The sequence below is a fragment of the Cricetulus griseus genome, assembly GCF_003668045.3.
Source record: "Cricetulus griseus strain 17A/GY chromosome 1 unlocalized genomic scaffold, alternate assembly CriGri-PICRH-1.0 chr1_1, whole genome shotgun sequence".
NCBI classification, from domain to species: Eukaryota; Metazoa; Chordata; class Mammalia; order Rodentia; family Cricetidae; genus Cricetulus; species Cricetulus griseus.
Window position 1 is genome coordinate 131,950,489 of NW_023276807.1, and position 20,439 is coordinate 131,970,927.

The window sequence follows — 20,439 nt, forward strand, 5'->3', positions numbered from 1 at the left end:
CTTATGAGAGCCAGTTTTTAACTTTCAAGGATTTCGTGAGACAGTTAAAAACACTAAACCAACACTAAAAATGGAGTCATGTCTTCTTGGTTTTTGAACAAATGGCCTTAAAAGCAAAAAAACAGTAAGTACTCCAAGCTCTTCACTCCTGATCATTCTACTGTGTGCTCACTATATTTGTCTCTGATCATTCAGTCTATGACTGTTGTGCTCACTGTGATTGTGTCTGATCATTCTATTACAACTCACCACGGTTGTGTCCTAGACAGCCTTTCTCTCCGCTGTATCAGCATGGTGAAAACACTGCACAGCGACGTTCATACCCATCTCTTTTCAACTCCACCTTCAATGGTGTAACATTGACACCTTGAAATTGACCATGAAGGGTGTGTGTGTGTGTGTGTGTGTGTGTGTGTGTGTGTGTGTGTGTGTGTGTGTATGTGTGTGTGTGTGACAAAATTGACAAACATCAATCAGAAAAATCAGAATTTATTCATTGTTTTATTAAATTTCTAGGCAAAATAATGAAGAGTGTTACTAATTTTTAAAAGCCCCCCCCTTTGGAATCCATTGTTAGGCATTTATCAGTACACTGCTGTATCTGTGTTGTTTACATCTGCGGTGGAAAAGTGAACACACTCAGGTTTAGTTGCACACGTCTATAACCCTGGTAGTGGGGAGGTTGAGGCAAGAGGATCATCACCCTCAATTACATAATGAATTCAAGGCAAGACTAGAATACATAAGACTCTGTCTCAAATACAAACCAAAGGCTGCTAAAATGGCTCAGGTGACAAAGACACCTTCTGTACAATCCCTGAGCTCAGTCCCCAGAAACCTTGCAAAAGTGAAGCAGAGAGCCAGCCTCACAAAGCTGTCCTCTGACACGCCCCCAACACACACACCAGGGTATGTGTCACCCACCACCCCCACAAATACACAAGTAAATAGATAAATATTAACAAAAATAGCATTTCTTATAACTCAGTGGTTCACTTTTCCCATAGCAATGTTTGTCTTTTGGCTAAATTGTTCAGGGTTTATGTTCTATATAAATTCTGACACATTGCTCACTGTGACATCACACACTATGACAACCTAATATCATACTTGTCAGTTTTTCACTTTATTTGGTTCATTTTTCTATGTATATGTTGTATTTGAGATAATATTCACCACACTCAAATAGCTAACTCAAAATGTTAATATACTTAAAGTTATCAAATTAACAGACACTACCCTGAAATGATACCACCTTCTGCAATCTTGTACTAGTGTCTTAGTCACTGTTATATTGCTGTGAAGAGACACCATGACCACAGGAACTCTCATAAAGGAAATCATCTAGTTGGATCTGGCTTGTAGTGTCAGAGATTTAGTCGGTTATCATGGTGGGACCATTGGCAGCATTCAGGCAGTATTATGGCGCTGAAGAAGTGGTTGAGAGTTCTACATCCAAATCTACAGGCAGCAGAGAGAGACAGCCACTGGGCCTGGCTTGAGCATTTGGAACCCCAAAGCCCACCCCTAGTGACACACTTCTTCCCACAAGGCCATACAAACCTCAACAAGAACACACCTCCTAATCCCTGTCAAGTTATGCCACTCCTTAATAACCAAGCATTCAATCATGTGACCCTACCGGGCCATTACTATTCAAACCACCACATTCCATTCCCTGGGCCCCTAGGCTTGTAGCTATATCGTAATGCAAAAAATGCATGAGTCCAGTTTCCAAAATCTCCATAGACTACCACAGTATTAGCACTGTTTAAAAGCCCAAAGTCTCTTCTGGGACTAATAGCAATCTCTTAACTGTAATTCCCTGTAAATCAAAAAGCATATCATATGTTTCCAACATAATGGCACGGGATATACATTGCCATTCCAAAAGGGAGGAAACAGAGCATAGTGAGAAAACACTGGACCAGATAAAGATCTAAAACAGCAGAGCAAACTCCAAACTCTATGTCTCCATCGACAAAGTGCTCTTCAGATCTCTAACTCCTTCCAGCTTTGTTGACTGCAACACACTTCTCTCTCTCAGGATGGTTCCACTCCCTGTGTGCAGCTCTCCATGACTCTGGCATCTCCAACATTTTGGGGTTTCTAATGAAATCCAAACTTCACCTTTACAGCTTTGCACAATGGATTCTCTGAGCCTCCATTAAGGAACACCCCCTGTGAGGAGCCGCACTCACATTCGCCATTACAAGATGGCACTGACATCCGCTGCCGGATCAAGTAAACAACGTTGGTATGCATGTGCCCAGTGTTTTTCCACTTTGAAACCCAAAGCCCACCCCTAGTGACACATTCCCTCCAACAAGGCCACATCTCCTAATCCCTATCAAGTAGTGACCCTCCTTAATAACCAAGCATTCAAATGCATGAGCCCTTGGGGGCCATTCCTAGTCATATCACCACTTTGTAAAGTTTTTTGTTTGTTTGTTTTGTTTTGTTTTGTTTTTATCTTTTTCAAGACAGGGTTTCTCTGTGTAGCTTTGGAGCCTATCCTGGCACTCTCTCTGGAGACCAGGCTGGCCTCAAACTCAGAGGCCTGCCTCTGCCTCCTGAGTGCTGGGATTAAAGGCGTGTACCACCAACGCCCAGCCTTTGTAAAGTTTTAATAGGCCCCTATAACATCATGCTGTCTTGGAAGAAAGGAAGCATCCTCAGGCCCAGCCTGTAAGTCACCAGCAGGTAGTGTCTGCCTCCTCATTCCCAAGGCATAGTGTTTGTTAGGATCTTCTTGATTTGCTTCAATGGCTGTTTTTTATTACGTCCCATTATCCACTAGTTTGGGTGGTTTTGCCCAAGTGTTGCTTTCTTTTCTTTTTAAGTGACCCTGTTCTAATTTGAGGATGCCATCCATCACAAACTCTGGCATAGCCAAGGAAGGCAGGGGAAACCGCTCTGAAGAGATGAGGATCTGTCGGAAGAAATGATTGGCAGAGAAAATGAGTGTGAGCCAGGGAGCACTCATGTGTCTATTTTATAGACAAAAAAAAAAAAAAAAGAAACTTGGGGAGATGAAGGAATTTATTCAATGGCACAGAGTTATTGGAAATTGAATGAGGATTTAATGACAGAAATGCCTTTCTAGAAAGCCCAGATTTGCTGGGCAGTGGTGGCGCATGCCTTTGATCCCAGGACTCGAGAGGCAGAATGAGGATCTCTGTGAGTTTGAGACCAGCCTGATCTACAGAGCAAGTTCTAGAACAGCCTCCAAAGCCACAGAGAAACCCTATCTTGAAACCCTCCCCAACCCCTGAAAAAAGAAAGCCCAGATTTAAACTTCATTCTCCACTGTTCCACATCCTGGAGATGCAGTTTTGATCCCTTCCCCATTTTCTTATTTGCTGAATGGAAACTCTCCATGTACAGAAAAGTGTAGAGACAAGACACACACTAAACTGTAGGCAAGCAGTGACAATGCTTTTGCATATGTCAGTTAGGCATTTTTCTGTGCATATCTTGACATAATTGATACTATCACGTGCTTGCAGTTTTGTATGTTGAGCTTAATGTCATGGTTGTATAAGCATTCTTCTATGCTAATAAAATGCTTCCTCTGTCCCTGAAAAATTATGGTAAAAATAAACAATGTGAAGCTAGCAGTCTCAACCCTCAATACTTTATTATATTTATTTATTTTGTACACACACACACACACACACACACACACACACACACACACACACGTGCCATGGCATGAATGTGGAGGCCAGAGGGCAACTGTGGGAATCAGTTCTTACCCTCTAATATGTGGGTTTCAGGGACTGAATTGAAGTTGTCTGGCTTGGCAGCAAGCATCTTAATCCACTGAGCCATCCTACCAGCCCATTAACTCTAATCTTTTAAATGGCTATACAGATGTCTGTAAATGAGCACAACACATTTGTTCCTCATTGGAAAATTGGAGTGTTTACATTTTCACTATTAGCAGTGACTCTGCGGTCAACAAAGTTGTGAAGAAATACTTGTTCACATCTCCACTTATTTCTCTGGGATAGACTCCCAGTGGTGCAATTACTGGATAAGGAACATGAGCGTGTAACAGGTCTCAACATTTCACCAAATCACCATCACTAAAGGAACTGTCACCACATAAAAACAGCCATTCTGCTGTCCCCACAACTAGTGTGACAATTTGATAAAATGGAATTATGTCAGCCTCAGTTGGTGAAGGTCCCAAAAAGCAAGTGGACCCGCATATCATTGGTGCCACTGCCTAGCCTGTTGCTGCTGTGCTTCAGGAAATAGCTCAGCTTTGGGGAAGGGGTGGGTCCACTCCATGGACCAAAGGCAGCCTAGCTTCTCCTTCACCTGGAGGCTAGAGAATCCAGCCTCTTATTAGAGACCATGGTGAGCACAGTAACAAAGATGAACAGCCACGGGTGGTGGCTTTACAAAGACCAGGTGTGGCTGCTCATGCCAGTAATCCCAGTTCTCAGGAGGCTGGTGCAGGCAGATTGCCTGGAGTTCAAGACTAGCCTGGGCTACAGAATGAGACACTGTCTTGAGCCTCAACTTCTGACAAAGGAGAGAGCAAGGCTGGCAAAGGAGGTGAGGCATCAGCTCGGTGAATGGAGGACCCTACATAGAAAACCAGTTAAGCCATGAGGGAAATTCTCATATTTCACAGAAAGATCTCTTCTCCAAGAAAAGAAGGTAAATGAAGTGGAGGGGAATGAGCAGGGCTGAGAACTAACAGATGGGAAACAGCAGCTTCCTTTCTTCTAACAGTGAAGAGAAAAGAAGTATACACATTCAGGCCTAGTTTTCTTTGAAAGCATGAGGTATTGGTTTTAAAATAATATGTTTTCTATATTTTTTTTAAAAATAAAAATTTCCCCTTACACTATAAGTTCATTACAGAACACTTAAAACATACAGGGAAGATACTTAATAAAATAAAAACTATGCGTGTTGATCAGTACATTACTGGATACAACACTGTAGAAGTTAACTACTACTAATGTTTTATTTTCTCATGTGTATGGGTATATATATATTGTCTTGGTTACTTTCCTACTACTGTGACGAAACACCATAACCAAAAGTAATTGGGGAGGAATTTATTTGTTTTATATAACCCGAATCAATAGTCCATTGAGGAAAGGCAAGGCAGAAACTCAAATGTCGGGAACCTGGAAGCAGGAGCTGATCCAGAGACCATAGAGGGGTGCTGCTTACTGGCTTGCTCCTCATGGCTTGTTCAGTCTGCTTTCTTATAGAATTCATGACCACCAACCCAGGGATGGCACCACCCACAATGGGCTACCCACCCCCATCAATCACTAATTAAGAAAATGTCCTACAGGCTTGCCAATTTACAGCCCCAAAGCCATTTTCTCAATTGAGATTCCCGATTCAGAAGAGTATAACTTGTGTCAAGTTGACCTAAAACTAGCCAGCAAATATGTGTGTGTGTGTGTGTGTGTGTATACAGCATATATACTCGTGTGTGTATGTGTTTCATATATATATGAAAACAAAATTTGGATTGCATTAAAAATCTTCTCTGTCTTGTTTCTCTCTTTTTATTGCATTGTAAGCATTTTTCCAGACCAGGAAACATGTTATGTGTACCCACCCAAGTACACATATGGGTGCGTGTGTATGCACACATACATGTGGAGGTTAGAGAACAACCTCAGGTGTGGTTCTTTGGGTGCTGTGCATCTTTAATTAATTAATTTGCTCTTTTGAGACAAGTCTCCCCACTGGCCTGGAACTCACCTGGGCAAGCCTGGCTGACCAGCAAGCTTCACAAATGTACCCATCTTTGCCTCCCTAGCACTGGGATTACAAATGCATGTCACCATGCCTGGGCTTTGATGAAACTTGATCCCTGTGTTTGTAAGGCAAGCACGTCACTAACAGAGTTATCCCCCTAACCCCCAGACCAGTGAATTTTTAAAAACCTGGCATTAACCCTAGAGAATCTCACAGTAGAGCAGAACATCCTGCCTCCCTTCCATTTGAAGAGCCCCACTTTGTATAGAGAGCATGACAATGTGTCTCTTTAAAACACTCCCCAGAACCTGCTAAGGGTGATCCTGACATTCCACTTTGAACAATTAAAAGATTCATCTGAAAGCCTCGGTAATAAAGCTGCTGGGTTTTGATGTAAAGGGACAGGCTTGCCCTTAGCTCTTCATCCTTCTTGGAGTGACAATGAAATGAAACCAAGACCATATTAAGACAGGATGAGGTCTATTTGCTTTTGGCATTAACGTGGAAAGACTGAAGAGGCTTGGATGGTGAGAGTACGGTACTCACCTGTAAAATCAATGCATGAGAAGAATAACTCCCTGCTCACTTCAGCAGATCCCTGTGGATGTGGGTTTTTTCTTTAGGGGTCCTATTTACCCCCGAAGAGGAGAGGTGTGCATCTCATCCCTCCATACTAGGTAAGAGAACAGAGCCACATGGAAAGCTTGCTCTATGAACGCTGCATTTTGGGGAGCACTTTTGAGCACTTTTAAATTCGTGTATGGAAATCTAGAGGCATTGGCTAGCCCCCTTAAGCACACTTTAAAAAAAAAACCCTATAATGTAAATAATGAAATTAGCTTAGAAAGTTTAAGTAGTTTGTTTACGATCATCACAAATGAATTTAGAAGCTAAAATTAAAACCCAAACTGGCTTAGAGATTGCATTTGAATTCTATATTTCCTTTCTTTTCTTTCTTTCTTCTTTCCTTCCTTTATTTCTTTTCTGTTTGTTTGTTTGACACAGAGTTTCTGTAGCCCTGGCTGTCCTAGAACTTGCTCTGTAGACCAGGGTGTTCTCGAACTCAGGCCTGTCTCTACCTCTCAAGTGCTAGGATTAAAGGCATGCCCCACCACCGCTTGGCAGAATTTTATATTTCTTCTCATTTATCCATTTCTTTCTTCTATTGCTTCATTTTTATCTATGCTTTGACCCAAATTCTTCATCTCACAGCTTGGAATTCTTTGAAAGGAGATGCCAAAAGCGTAACCACAGCCTCTTTGCATAAAGCTGCTCATGAGTTCATCTGTCTACATATAGGACTGGATCTAATGTCTCAAAATCCTGATTTTACTGGGTAAACTCTCGCAGAGTCTTTGTGCCTCCCTCAGAACTGCCTTTTAGACTTATGAGGTGCTGGGAGATGAATTTATCTTCCAAATTTATAGGTTGCATTCCTGAACCTTACTACTTCAGAATGAGGCCTTTCTTGGAAATGGGAGTGTTGCAGTCCTATTTAAGATAGAAACATTAGTATTGGACCGAAGCCAATAGATGTCTGTATGAAAATGGGAAATTAGCCCACAGAAACAGACATGCAAACAGGAAGACAAAGTGAAGAAACATAGGGAGAAAACTGCCAAATGCAAATCAAGAAGAGGCAGGGAGCAGGCCCTTCCCTCCCTGATCTCAGAAGCAGTCAACCTCATCCTCACCATGACATCCAGCCCTAGGACCCTGAGGCAAGAAACTTGAACTGTTCAGTCTGTGCAAACATGGTCTCTGCACAAAAGTCCCTAAAGCTACTATAAAACCACTTGTTAAGGAGTGGAAATGGGATTGTGAAATCTAGAAGTGTAATTTGGGAAGTGTAGCGGCCCAAAGGAAATGGAAGAATCCAGTTAGAACGAATATTGCAACACCATTACAGAATAACAGGTTAGTGGTTGATGTTTACTTCCCATTGTGCTTTCATAGACGTTAAGCTGTGTTTCACAGATCCCAAGGTCTGACTCAGGAGTCTAATTAGGACCATTGACAATATGTTCTTCCTTTTCTTTCTCCTCCTCTTCCTCCTGGAGATAGGAACTAACTATGTAGCCCAGGCTGGCCTAAAATTAGGAACCTCCTACCTCAGCTTGGAGTTGCTGGGATTTCAGGCATGCACCAGCATGGCTGACTGCAATATGGTTTTATTTAATTGCCAATGACTTGTATTAGTCTCATTTGTCAAAAACCTCACTCAAAAATCCAACCACACTGGGACACCAGCCCCAGAGTAAATGTGGGTCTCCCAACCTTTGCTCTTTATTATAATGGCCTTTTTTTATTCTTCACTATTACATATAGATAATTCCTTCAAGACCCAATGGAAAGCCTAACCTACCATTTTTGGTTTTCTTGTTTTTGTTTGTCTGCTTTGAAACAGGCTCTCTCTACAGAGCCCTGGCTGTCCTGAAAGTTGTGTAAACTAGGGTGGTCTTGAGCTCACGGAGATCCTTCTACCTCTGTCACCTAGGTGCTGAGATTAACTACCTATTATTTCTAAGATGGCCACGTTAAATAATCTCTGAACTTCACTGTATGTTCTTGCCTCGTTACTCTTTCTGTGTCTGGAGACATGCAGGCTTCCCGGATTCACTGTGAGTTCCTTAGACCAAGGATTCATCAGTACAAGCAGTCTGTGCCATCCTCTGTCCTTCAACCCCTCCAGTAAGTGGAAACAGAGATGAGAGCTTTATGTGCAGGCAATTTATGTGGGAAAGTACTATCAGTGCCTAAGAGTGCAGGGACTCCGAGGGCAGGCAGACCGAGAAAGAATGATGTGGAAGTCAGCCTGAAGTGGCCCGAGTTGAAGCTTTTCTACTGTTGACCCAGCGCACAGAAATACACGCATCTGCAGAAGGAAGGGCATTTGCCAATTCTATGGAATATTCAATGAATATGGTTATAGCAAAGAAACAAATGAATCCCTTAAGTGTTTGAAATTAATGGTCTTGGGGTTGGAGGGATGGCTCAGCAGTTAAGAGCACTGGCTGCTCTTTCGGAGGACCCAGGTTCAATTTCCATCAACCACATGGCAGCTCACAACTGTCTGTAACTCCAGTTCCAGGGACTCTTGTGCCCTCAGCCAGTCTCTGAGGGCACCAGGCATGCATATGGTATACAGAAATACATGCAGGCAAGATACCTCTATCTACAAAACAACATTTAAAAAAAAAAGAAGTGAACGAGTTCAACAAAAAATTACAGGTCTCACTGATTTTTATTATCACATGCTAGTGGTAAACTGGGCCTTAAAAGCAAAAATTCCTTCATCATGATGTCAAAATCATTTTTAGGTTCATGTTAATGCCAATGGCACCATTATCAGAACTGCCCAAAGCAGCAAATCTGATGAGGTGACTATTCTTATCCCTGTAAGTGACATGTGGTTTCTGCCTGGTTCCCTAACTTGACCTTAATGGTTGCTCTTAGGTTGGCCCAAAAAAGCCCATGCTTGCTTTTCTCCACAGGCCATTCCAAATAAGTCCTCCGTGCCATGAGAGTTTTAAGCTTGTGGTAGTTGCTAGGAATGGAATATTGTGGAATGGGTTCCAGCAAGATCAGGATTAAGTTATCGGATCCTTTGTGGAAGAGATTGTGGTGGGCAAAGTAGAGTTCATAATGGCACCACTCACTCTGGATGAAGTGGGGAGACAACACAAAGATGGATTTGTAGCTCTTCTCGATGAAATGTATGATATTCTCCACGATGCTCTTGCCAGGGATAAAATGCCTCTCGTGGAGGCAAACCCGTATGTCATCTTTCTCTAGGTTTGGTAGTAATTCATTCTTCACCCAGCTGGAATCATGACCACTGTATGAGACAAAAGCATGGAACTGGAGATTCCTCTGGAGTTCTTCTATGGGGATTTTCCTGGCCCTGTGCCGGGTCTGTGTCCACTGACACATCATCCTTAGATACCAGGGTAGATCAAAGCAGTAGTAGAGGAAAGCCACAATGGCAGCCAGCACCAGCAAAGTGACCCCGATGGTGACAATCAGCAGGACAGTATCACAGGACAATGGAGACATATGGAAGTCCTGCAGTGGGGTCCCCTTAACACTTTCTGGGGAGTCACATGTGTAAGAATCTGGCCAGCCCTCTACCACTTCTCCTGATACTTGGCCTAAGTTTTTGACAAATTCTCTCAGCTCACATGTACATTGGAATGGGTTGTTCCCCGCAGTTATGGACCTGATCTTCTGACAGCTCTGGAAGAAATCTGCTGAGGGATGGGAAACTGAATTATGCTCGATGACCAACACAGAAAGGCTGCTGAAGGCCCCACATCCAGGAAGGTCCATTAAAGAATTGGATGCAACATTGAGTTCCTGTAGAGCTTCTAGTTTAGTGACTTTTTGAGGAATGCTTTTTATTCTGTTGTTGTGAAGGTCAAGAACCTTGACCTTGGGAGGCAAGCATCTGAAGACAGAGCCAGTAAGCATATTTGAAGACAAATTTAAAACTAGCAAACTCTCAGTCCAGGAGCAAACATTTTCCTCGTCACTGTACCTTATAGAATTCTGGCTAATGTCTAGTTTTTGTAACGATGTCATCTCAGCAGACATAAAAATAATATTCTCAAGTTTTTTTAACTGGTTCTTTTGTAAACTGAGTGTTTTCAAATTGATTAAGTTTCTGCAATCTTCAAAAACCATGTCTGTTAAGAGGTTATCTGTGAAGTCCAAATACAGAAATGGGCTAGCTTGGGATGGGCAAGTCATGTGTAACATGTGTGTTCCAGACAATGTGAAACTTTGGATGTTCATATTGGAAAAGATACCATATATGTAATGCTGTGGGAAATTGAACACATTGCTGACCACTTGATATATTGACAAAGCTTTCAGGGAAGTGCCAGAATAATTGAAACTTCTTTGGTCAACTTGATCTTGTAGTTTCATGTTTGAAATTGAGAAATACTTTACAGGTGTATGCCAAACCAACTGGAGGACTTTAATGAAGGAATTCCATGTTGTTTCAACATTGTTTAAGGTAAGATTTGATAGCCTCAGATTCTTTCTAAGCTTGAACAAAGCACTTGAAAAATATGAGCACTCCTTGTCTTCAAATCCACACTTGATGTTAGATAGTTCCAAACTAATTGCCATGGTCACTGACACATCCAGAATGAAACGAAATTCTCTTTTCTCAGGGAAAACAATGTGAAGACTCCCAGTGCTAATGTGCTGAAGACTCTCAGGGTCTTCTACTTCCCCATAAGTATCTCCTAAAACCAGCAAAACCTTACTGATATTCAAATGAGCAATTGGCTGCACACTGGAACTTTGTACCTTGCTACCACTCAGTCCCAGAAATTTTAATTGGGACATGTTGCCAAACTCTTTGCAAATGGGCAGGGCATCAAATGCATTGAAGGAGAGATCTAAGTGTTTGAAGTTGACTGTTGGGTAGCAAGAAATCACCCTTAACTCATTGTGGGACAAATCCAAATATTCCAGTTCCATGTTGAATTTGAAAACACCAATATCAAGATACTGAAGTCTGTTATAGGACATCATCAAGACCCTCAGCTTGGACAACAAGAGGACATCAGAAGTCTGAAGCTCAGATATATTATTTTGTGATAGATCTAAAGTAGTTGTTGTCAAGGGTAGGTCCTTGGGCACATGGGTGAGATTTGCTCTTGGTATCTTAACGGTAAGTTCACTTCCACCAGACAACTGGATTTTGATAGATATCAGTCCTAAGACAATGATAAAATAGAAGCTGATGGAATTTATTTTAGTCATTGTATGGCAACAGACATTCCTGAAGCAGCTGCTGTTCTTTAGAGCATCTCAACATGGGTACAGATCCTAGGAAAAATTCACATTAAATGGTTATATTAAATTAGGCACTAAACAGTTTTTGTTATTAGAGATTCATGAAATGAAGGCTACATTCTTTAGAGTTAGGCAACCCCAAATCAGGAAGATTGGTTAATTCAGTAGCTGGTGGATAGATAGACAATAGGTACTGTGAACTTTAATCAACAAACTGTGTGTGTGTGTGTGTGTGTGTGTGTGTGTGTGTGTGTGTGTGTGTGTGTGTGCCACAGTGCATATGTGGACAACAACTTGTGGGAGTCAGTTTTCTCCAGAGACCGAACTCAGTTTGTCATGTTTGGCAGCAAGTGCCGTTACCCACTCAGCCACCTTGCTAGCCCCAAACAACTTTATATATGACAGAAGCTAGAGAAGGCTCCAGAAAGAACACAACCCTCCCGATGTCTGTACTTACAACCTCCAAAATAAACTGCTGTTGTTTTAAGCCACCAAATTCATGATTATTTATTGCAGGGGCTGTAGTATTATAACACAGATGGTCCATGGAATCTTATGCTGTGTAGTTTAATGCTAACTTGACACAAGCTAGAGTCATCTTAAAGGAGGAAAAATCTAAATTGAGGAAATGCTTTCATAAAGTCCAGCTGTAAGGCATTTTCTTAACTAGTGATTGATGGGGGAGGACCCAGATCACTCAAAATCTTGTTGGTCATGGCAAGGAAGCAGAGTTAGACCCCATATTAGTCACTTGTGTTGCTGTGATAAAACATCCCAACAAAGCAACTTAAGGAAGAATGGGTTTATTTTAGTTTGTGGTTGCAGGGGGATGGAGTAATTATGATGGAGAAGGCATAGCTGCAGGAGCAGGAAAGTCGGCTGATCACATTTTCATCCATACACAGGAGGCAGAGCAAGAGGAAGGAAGTGAGGCCAGGTTATAAAACTTCAAAACCCACCCCCAGTGACAGGCATACTTCCTCCTCAAGGCTCCATCACCTTCCCAAAAGGCACCAACTGAAGACCAAGAGTTCAAATACACAAGCCTATGGGGGACTTATTGCATTCAAACTACAACAGGTCATAAGAGTCACAAGGATATTGAGTCATAAGAGTAATTCATTCAACCCACAGAGACAGCTCACCTGAGCTTATGGGAGCTCACAGACTCTGGACCGTCAGCTAGGAAGTGGACATGGGACTGACTTAGGCCCTCTGCATCTGGATGACAGTTGTGTAGCTTGGTCTTTTATGAGGCCCCTAACAGTGGGACTAGGGCTGTCCCTGATGCATGAGCTGGTTCTTTGGAACCTACTCCCTATGGTGGGATGCCTTGCCCAGCCTTGATGCATGGGGGAAAGAGCTTGGTCCTGCCTCAGCTTGAAGTGCCATGCTTTGTTGACTCCCATGGGAAACCTTACCACTTCTGAATGGGGATGGAAGAGGAGTGGCAGGGGGGAGAGAAGGGGAGAAGAGGAGGGAGGAGAAACTGTAGATGGTATGTAAAAAGACTAATTCACTCATTCTTTCATTCATTTATTTATCCAGAAAATATTGGAGGGATTCAAGGATGAAAAGCTTCTTTTTCATTCATTCATCAGATGAATATTTCCCTCTCTGAAGTGCCAGACGTTGTCTGGTGTTGTGTCCATTGGTCTAGCTATCAGCCCATACTACCCCGGATACTGTCCTATTGTCACTATTCCAGTGGCCTATGAAAACAGAGGGGTTGTGTTGACATCAGTGGCACATGAGAACACAGAGAGTTGTATTGACATGGACACTAGATGCTCTTGAAGTAAAGGCTGCACAGCTCTGCAGTTGTCTGAGTGGATTGATTTAAAGCTCCATAAAACAGCATTAGAAAAACAAGGCAGCAGTATACCAACACAGAGCCAGATCCCTGCCCACATGTGCCTCACTGTATATCAATTAACTGTGGAGCCCTTTCATTTCAAGTCATTAATTGGAGATATTCAGTTTATGAAACCACTTTTTGTTTGCATAATTAAGACATTAAAATACTAGAGATGGTGAGAAAGCTTGGCAGGTAAAGGCACTTTATGCCAGCCCTGACAACTTAAGTTCGATCCCTGGGACCCATGAGAAAAGAATGATCTCCCACAAACTGCTTCAACTTCCACAGGAGCACATGCAAACACACCCACCCACCCCCACACACACACACTCAAAATAAAGAAATACATGATTTTTTAAAAAAAGAAATCAAAGTATTATATACATAAAGAAATAAATGTTAGATACATGCAGTTATTTTTAGGTATTTAGATAATTTTAGATATTTGGAGCTATAAATTGTAGATAATAAACTCTCTAAAGTCACTGAAAATCGATATCTAAACTTCTTGTCCAACAAAAACCAAATTCTTGTTGTTACTGTTTTTGTTTTTGAGATACCTCTCAATATGTAACCCTGGATACCTTAGAATTCACTTTGTAGCTATGTAGACCATAGGGTGGCCTCAAATTTGTAGTGACCCTCCTGCCTCAGCCTCCAGAACGCAGGGATGTCTCGCCATGCCCTGCCAAAACGTTGCTGAGCCAAGTCTTAACAATAGTCACTGACCCCATCTATTTTAGAACCTCAAAACCACTTTACCATTAACTAAAGGGATGATTCATTAACTGAACAGCAAGTGGAGCCTTTTAAAACAAAAGAAACGTCTTCAGATACATGTGTGTCCATCTTTATGGTCCACGACAAGCTTAGCTGCGTCAAACGACACAAGGAAGTAACATGATTGAGTTACCTCTGTCCAGAAACCCTGGGGACATTAAATCAGGGTTTGGCTGGTCTTAAATGGGACAACACCCACACTGTGAACCTAGTTCATTAAGTTCAGTTCTGCCAACACGTGTGAAAGAGTTTTCTGTGGTCTGGAATAACTATTAACCACCGCCGGAAAGTCCAGGCAGTAGGCAAGAACCTTTCTGCTTGGCTTCCTATGTGACTTTGCAAACTTCTGTCTTGATCAACTTGAGTGTGGCTTGGAGAGCATTTCCAAAGGCTACAATTCCACCTTGACTTCTAGCTCCCCAGAACAGTCTCAATAGTCTGAGAAAACATGAAGAATACTCAGTAAAAATAACCCAGAATAAAAAACAAACATAACCCTCTCCCTTACAAAGGAGATGTTTATCTCATGAAGCACTGAATTCTACTTACTGGACAGTCTGCTTTCATTGGTATGATGAAATACCCGAGACAGACTACTTGACAAAGAAACAAAGTTAATGTTACTTACTGTTTTGAGCCACAATCAAGGGGCCACATCTAGCAATGACCTTGATAGCAGAATCCCAGCACAGCAGAATCCCATAAGAAGAGATGGGATGTATGGATGTATGTTGGTCACTCCCCCTGCTTTTATTAAGCCATCAGTATTCAATCATGAACCTTATGATTTGATCAAATCCAATCCTAGTTTCATCCCAAAGGACCACCTCTAAATGCCATCATCAGACTGAGCTTCTGCACTCTTTGTGACTGGCAGAGGGTAGTAAGTTCCATCACATGGACTCTTGGTAGACACACTCAAATGTATGCAGGTCACAGCTTGTTCATTTTCCTGGACATTTCATTGAAAGGAATACAGATGGGAAGGAGGGGGGGAAGGAGGGGAGGGCAGAGGAGGGAGGGGAGTCTAGGAGAGGGTGAGGAGAAGAGATCACTTAAAATAAAAAATAGCTGTGTCAAAAACAAAACCCACCTAAACCACCTATGACCAAATACTCATCTACACACACACACACACACACACACACACACACACACACACACACACACACACACAAGCTCTTGGAAACAAATCACACCAGATAACGTTTTTCTCTGATTTAGGTTGGACAAACACTAGTTTCAAACCTCATAGTCACAGTAATTGTCAGAAGCAAGCCTACTTAGAAAAACTTACACGACTTGATCATAGAGACATTTTCTATTTCCTCATGGCAACTAGCACTGTCCTTATTTCTAAAAAATAGTAATTTGTTTTACTTACCAAGGCAACCTGCCTCACCGGCATAGCAGTAAGAAATTCAAGCACTTCCTCAAGCATTTTTTTAAAACTCCTTTCAGCATTGCAAGAAAGGGCTCTTTACTGCCACCTACTGTTAATTACTGGAACTACACAACATAGAAAGTTTATGCCTGCCTTCTGTTCCTAAGTAGAATGGCCTATGAAACGAATTTGTAGTCTTGCAGTCATATAGAATAACCCCTTTATGGTTCTATCTTTATCCTTCACTTCAGTAGGCTCATTGTCTCCACTGGTGGAGTGAAGCAGTGATGTTAATAATTTGTAGACTGTTATTGGCCAAATTCAGCCTGCTTACCATGGTGGTTCTGACAATGCTGTTATGTTTCTGGCACATCTCATCTGCTTCGCTTTTCCTCTGAACTTTCTGTTTGTTTTTAGAGACAGGATTTCTTTGTGTAGCCCTGGCTGTCCTGGAACTCACTCTGTAGACCAGGCTGGCCTGGAAGACGGAGATGGGCCTGCCTCTGCTGGGATTAAAGGTGTGTACCACCGCTGCCTGGCTTCCTCTGGCCTTTTGATGAGCAGTGACTGAGCAATAGAAGTCAGGAGGCAAGATCAAAGTTTTGCAAAAGATAGTTTTGTTTTTGTTTCTCATAAAAAGGAAAGGTAATTCGTGAGAAGCTTGTAGGGAAAATGCTAGTCTTTTGGGTCACTAGTTTTCAGACACAATTTGGTGTTAAGATTTTTCCATTAATATTTTCTTCAAGATGTCAGCTTTTAAAGTTCTATGTTAAAAAAAAACAAAAAACAAACAAACAAAAACCTGCCACCAAGGCTCTGTTTCCTCAAATAAGACCCAAGATACTACCTCTGACTTGATTTTTGTCAGCAAACTCAAGGACTCTATTCTTATAAAACAACCACAACAAATAGGCAATCAAATCTAAAGAAGGACAGCCACCTCCACACTTGTCTGGTCACTGTGCATGTGGAGACAACAAAACTCCTTCTTTCTGCCCCTCCACACACATCTACTGTAGTCAGTTTTTCTGCTGTACACAGAATGGTTCCCTAAATGAAGAACTTGGGGATTTCTTTTTGACCTCTCTGTTCCCCATCTCAAAATTTGTTTAATGGAAAGTGTTTAATTCCAGTAGACAAGTTGACAGCCAAGCACAGCTGCCACAGTCCCCAAATGATCTATCTCTGTTCCCATCTCAGAATTTGTTTAATCAGGAAAATGTGTGGTTAAATAGGTTTCTGAAACTGAAAAAAAAAAAAAAATGAAGCACCTACTCACCCCACCACTTCTCCCTTTAAACTCATAACTGGAGACAGGGATGTCTTTGAGAGTTCAGCTCTGGGCTTCTGTATTAGTCAGGGTTCTCTAGAGGAACAGATCCTACGGAATGAACCTGTATTTATATACAGAAGAGTTATTGGAGTGGATTACAGACTGTGGTCCAGCTAGCTCAACAATGGCTGTCTACAACAGAAAGTCCAAGTACCCAGTAGTTGCTCAGTCTATGAGGCTGGATGTCTCAGCTGGTCTTCAGGAGACATCAGGATCTTCAAGAAGTAGGCTCTAATACCAGTGAAGGAATGAAATTGCCTGTAGTCAGACTTTTCCTGTCCCATTTTATTATCTATAAAAGCTTGACTGATAGCTTAGGTTTGTATCTAACTAGTTCATATGACTTCAATCAACTCATATAATTTTTTTAAGTTTCATTGCCAATATTTTTTAATTGCATTTTACATTACAACCATAGTTCTCCCTCCCACCCCTCCTCCCACCCGCCTTGCCTCCAACCTAGCCCACCCCCAGCCTACTCCTCCTCATGGGTTAGGGCTCCCATGAGGAGTCAACACAGTCTGGCACAATAGGTTAGTGTAAAAACGATAAGTCTTTCCTCCAGGCCACCCAAGCCCTGCTGCCACATGGGCGCTTTCCGCCAGGTCGCCCAAGGTCCACCCACCGCCAAGTAACACACAGAGATTTATATTAGTTACCAATGCTGCTTGGCCAAAGACTAGGATTTCTCATCTGCTTGCTCAGTCTTAATTATCACAAATCTATATATTTTATAAGACTTATCAGATGCCAGCAGAAGTCCTGTCTTCCCCGGCTCACATGGTGACTCTGTGCTTTCTCCTACCTTTCCCAGAATCCTCCTTGACTCCTAGTCCCACCTATCTTGTTTTCCTATTGGCCAACAGTACTTTATTTATCATCCAATAAGACAAACACATACACAGAAGGACTTCCCCCGTCATCTCCTCTTTTCTGTCTAAATAAAAAGAAGGGCAACTTATCTTTTATAATAACTGAAGAAAACTATAACCATAACTATCTGTCTTCAACTCCATCAAAGACCCCAGGAGGATAATATATAAACTCTAGAACTGACAGAGATATCTCGTTGCCTGGACATTCACCCTAAGTTCCTCTGTGACGTTGGTGCATTCATCTTCGGCCTATAGGCTACAGTGTGTCTGGCACACTTCTCCATTTCAGCAGGAACCCTTTAGTACTGTCTTGTTTTGTAAATTTAGCAGTCTCTTTCTTGTGGGTCCTGTATGTCCAGTTCACATAGCAACAAACAGTCCAGTCAAGAGCAGTTTCTTGACCAAATGGCTAATCTTGCCATGTTGAAAGCAAACTCCATAATGAGTTTTTTCAATGCCCATCCTCTTTTCTGACATAATTGGTGTGCCAGAGGCAGTTGTGTCTCACTGTCAAGAAAAACCCTAAACCATTTAAATGCCATATATTCTGTTGGTCTTTGAAAGGTTTGAAGAATACCTATCGATCTCAAATACATCTTTGTATATCTAGAAAACCTAACTAACCTAATTATAATTTTGACTATTATAGGTGACTATATAATCTGCATTTAATTATGCATATCATTTTAAAAGATATGTATAAACACAATACCTAAACAAGAGGAGACATATACATATCACAAAATTGACCTTAAAGTTGTATCAATAAATGAAAATCCATACCAATGCAAAGTATTCATTCCTATATCCTATTCCCTTTTTTTTTTCTTTTAAAAAGAGATTGACTTGATCATTACCATTTATAACCAACCCCATCTAAATGAAAGCAAACATTTATAAACAATATTTGGGAATTGGGCATCTTTCATTCCAAACTGCTTCCTGCTAGTTGGGGATGATGTCCATACCATGGGGATCATGATAAAACACAGAAATCTGGCTGTAGTCGTCTATGCCTGAATCATCTCAGCTGTTTTGGATGTAGGATCAGTTGGGCCACTGCTTCAGGGGGTCTTGGTTGATCAAACCATATTAATCTGGAAGAAATCCACAGCTTTCCATTTTCTGTAGAGACACAAGCAAAAGCCCTTTTCCCAAGTATCCTGTCATTAGACTTACATTTTGAAGTCAAAGCATTTTTAAAATGTATAATTTGGGTTAATTTAGCAGCACTTATAATCAAATGTATTTTAGCAGCTGTAACTCTTTCCTTGGCAATCAATTTAAAGACAACAATATAGCAAATAGTATCCAGACTCTTTGAGTATTTTCCATCTTTACATGGCTTTTTTATTATTCTATTTCTTTTACTTCCTTTTATTTCATTTCTCTTGAAACAGGGTTTCTCTGTGGAAATCTGCTTCTGGAATGCTGGGATTAAAGGCGTGTGCCACCACACCCAGCTACTCTATTTCCTTCTTTCTTTTAAACACACAGTAAACCTTTAGAAGTTTTTCTTCATCTGACTCTGTCTTTATTGTAAATCTTTACCTTTTTCCTTTTTTTGGCCACACAGTCTTTTAACTGTTAAACAACAATGCCAAAATAAAGTGTCAGTTTACTTAGCCCGCTCTTTCCAAGGAGCATGCTGCAGGCTTGGAGATGTGGTCACTGCCACTGACAGCTGTGGGGCATGAACCCATGACCCTGAGATTAAGAGTCTCATGCTGTACCGACTGAGCTAGCCGAGTCTTTTAAAAAAAGAAGCCCTGCAGTTTTTTCTGCTTAGGCTTAGTCAGAAAACCTCTCTTAAAAGAACCACTGGAGTCTCTCTTGTCTCTAGCAAAACAGAGCCCAACCGAGAAAATGCTGCTAAGAAGAAGTCATGCTTGTCTCTGTTCTTCTGCTGCTAAAAATCCCTTTTAAGCTTTTGTGAAGTTTACATGGAAGTTCGTAACACTACCGCCATCTGCCCGGGTTCTGCCACCACTTGACTAGTCATGGGAAGGCGCTCGTGGATCCTGGTGGCTGTAGGCGGCAGGTTCCCCTCTTCCTCTGGGAACCTCGGAGCCTGGGGTGATCCCACTCACCATTCTGTAACAATAAGTCTTTCTGCCAAGCCGCCCAAGCCTGGCTGCCACGTGGGTGCTTTCCACCAGGCTGCCCTAGGGTTTTTCTTGACAGTGAGACACAACTGCCTCTGGCACACCAATTATGTCAGAAAAGAGGATGGGCATTGAAAAAACTTGTTATGGAGTTTGCTTTCAACATGGCAAGATTAGCCATTTGGTCAAGGAACTGCTCTTGCCTGGACTGTTTGTTGCTATATGAACTGGACATACAGGACCCACAAGAAAGAGACTGCTAAATTTACAAAACAAGACAGTACTAAAGGGTTCCTACTGAAATGAAGAAGTGTGCCAGACACACTGTAGCCTATAGGCCGAAGATGGATGCCCTAACATTACAGAGGATCTTTGGGTGACTGTCCAGGCAACGAGATATCTCTGTCAGTTCTAGAGTTTATATATTATCCTTCTGGGGTCTTTGATGGAGTTGAAGACAGATAGTTATGGTTATAGTTTTCTTCAGTTATTATAAAAGATAAGTTGCCCTTCTTTTTATTTAGACAGAAAAGAGGAGGTGAAGGGGAAGT

General features: G+C 41.7%; 1 protein-coding gene across 2 annotated transcripts; it reads right to left on the bottom strand.

The window, feature by feature from the left end:
* Positions 1 to 8,967: 8,967 nt before the first annotated feature.
* Positions 8,968 to 15,650, bottom strand: Tlr1 (toll like receptor 1). 2 transcript variants are annotated; one of them, XM_027390730.2, is made up of 3 exons: positions 15,576 to 15,650; positions 14,820 to 15,218; positions 8,968 to 11,586 (listed from the first exon to the last, which is right to left on the bottom strand). In XM_027390730.2, the coding sequence occupies exon 3, from the start codon at positions 11,518 to 11,520 to the stop codon at positions 9,133 to 9,135; it is 2,388 nt and encodes a 795-aa protein (XP_027246531.1). In that variant the 5' UTR covers positions 11,521 to 11,586; positions 14,820 to 15,218; positions 15,576 to 15,650; the 3' UTR covers positions 8,968 to 9,132. The 2 variants fall into 2 exon arrangements, with proteins under 2 accessions (XP_027246531.1, XP_027246532.1); XM_027390731.2 differs by lacking the exon at positions 14,820 to 15,218 and having other exon boundaries at positions 15,576 to 15,646.
* Positions 15,651 to 20,439: the final 4,789 nt, after the last annotated feature.

Bases quoted from the DNA above. Each gene is read 5' to 3' on its own strand.
- Tlr1 (XM_027390730.2), bottom strand. From the start codon at position 11,520: ATGACTAAAATAAATTCCATCAGCTTCTATTTTATCATTGTCTTAGGA.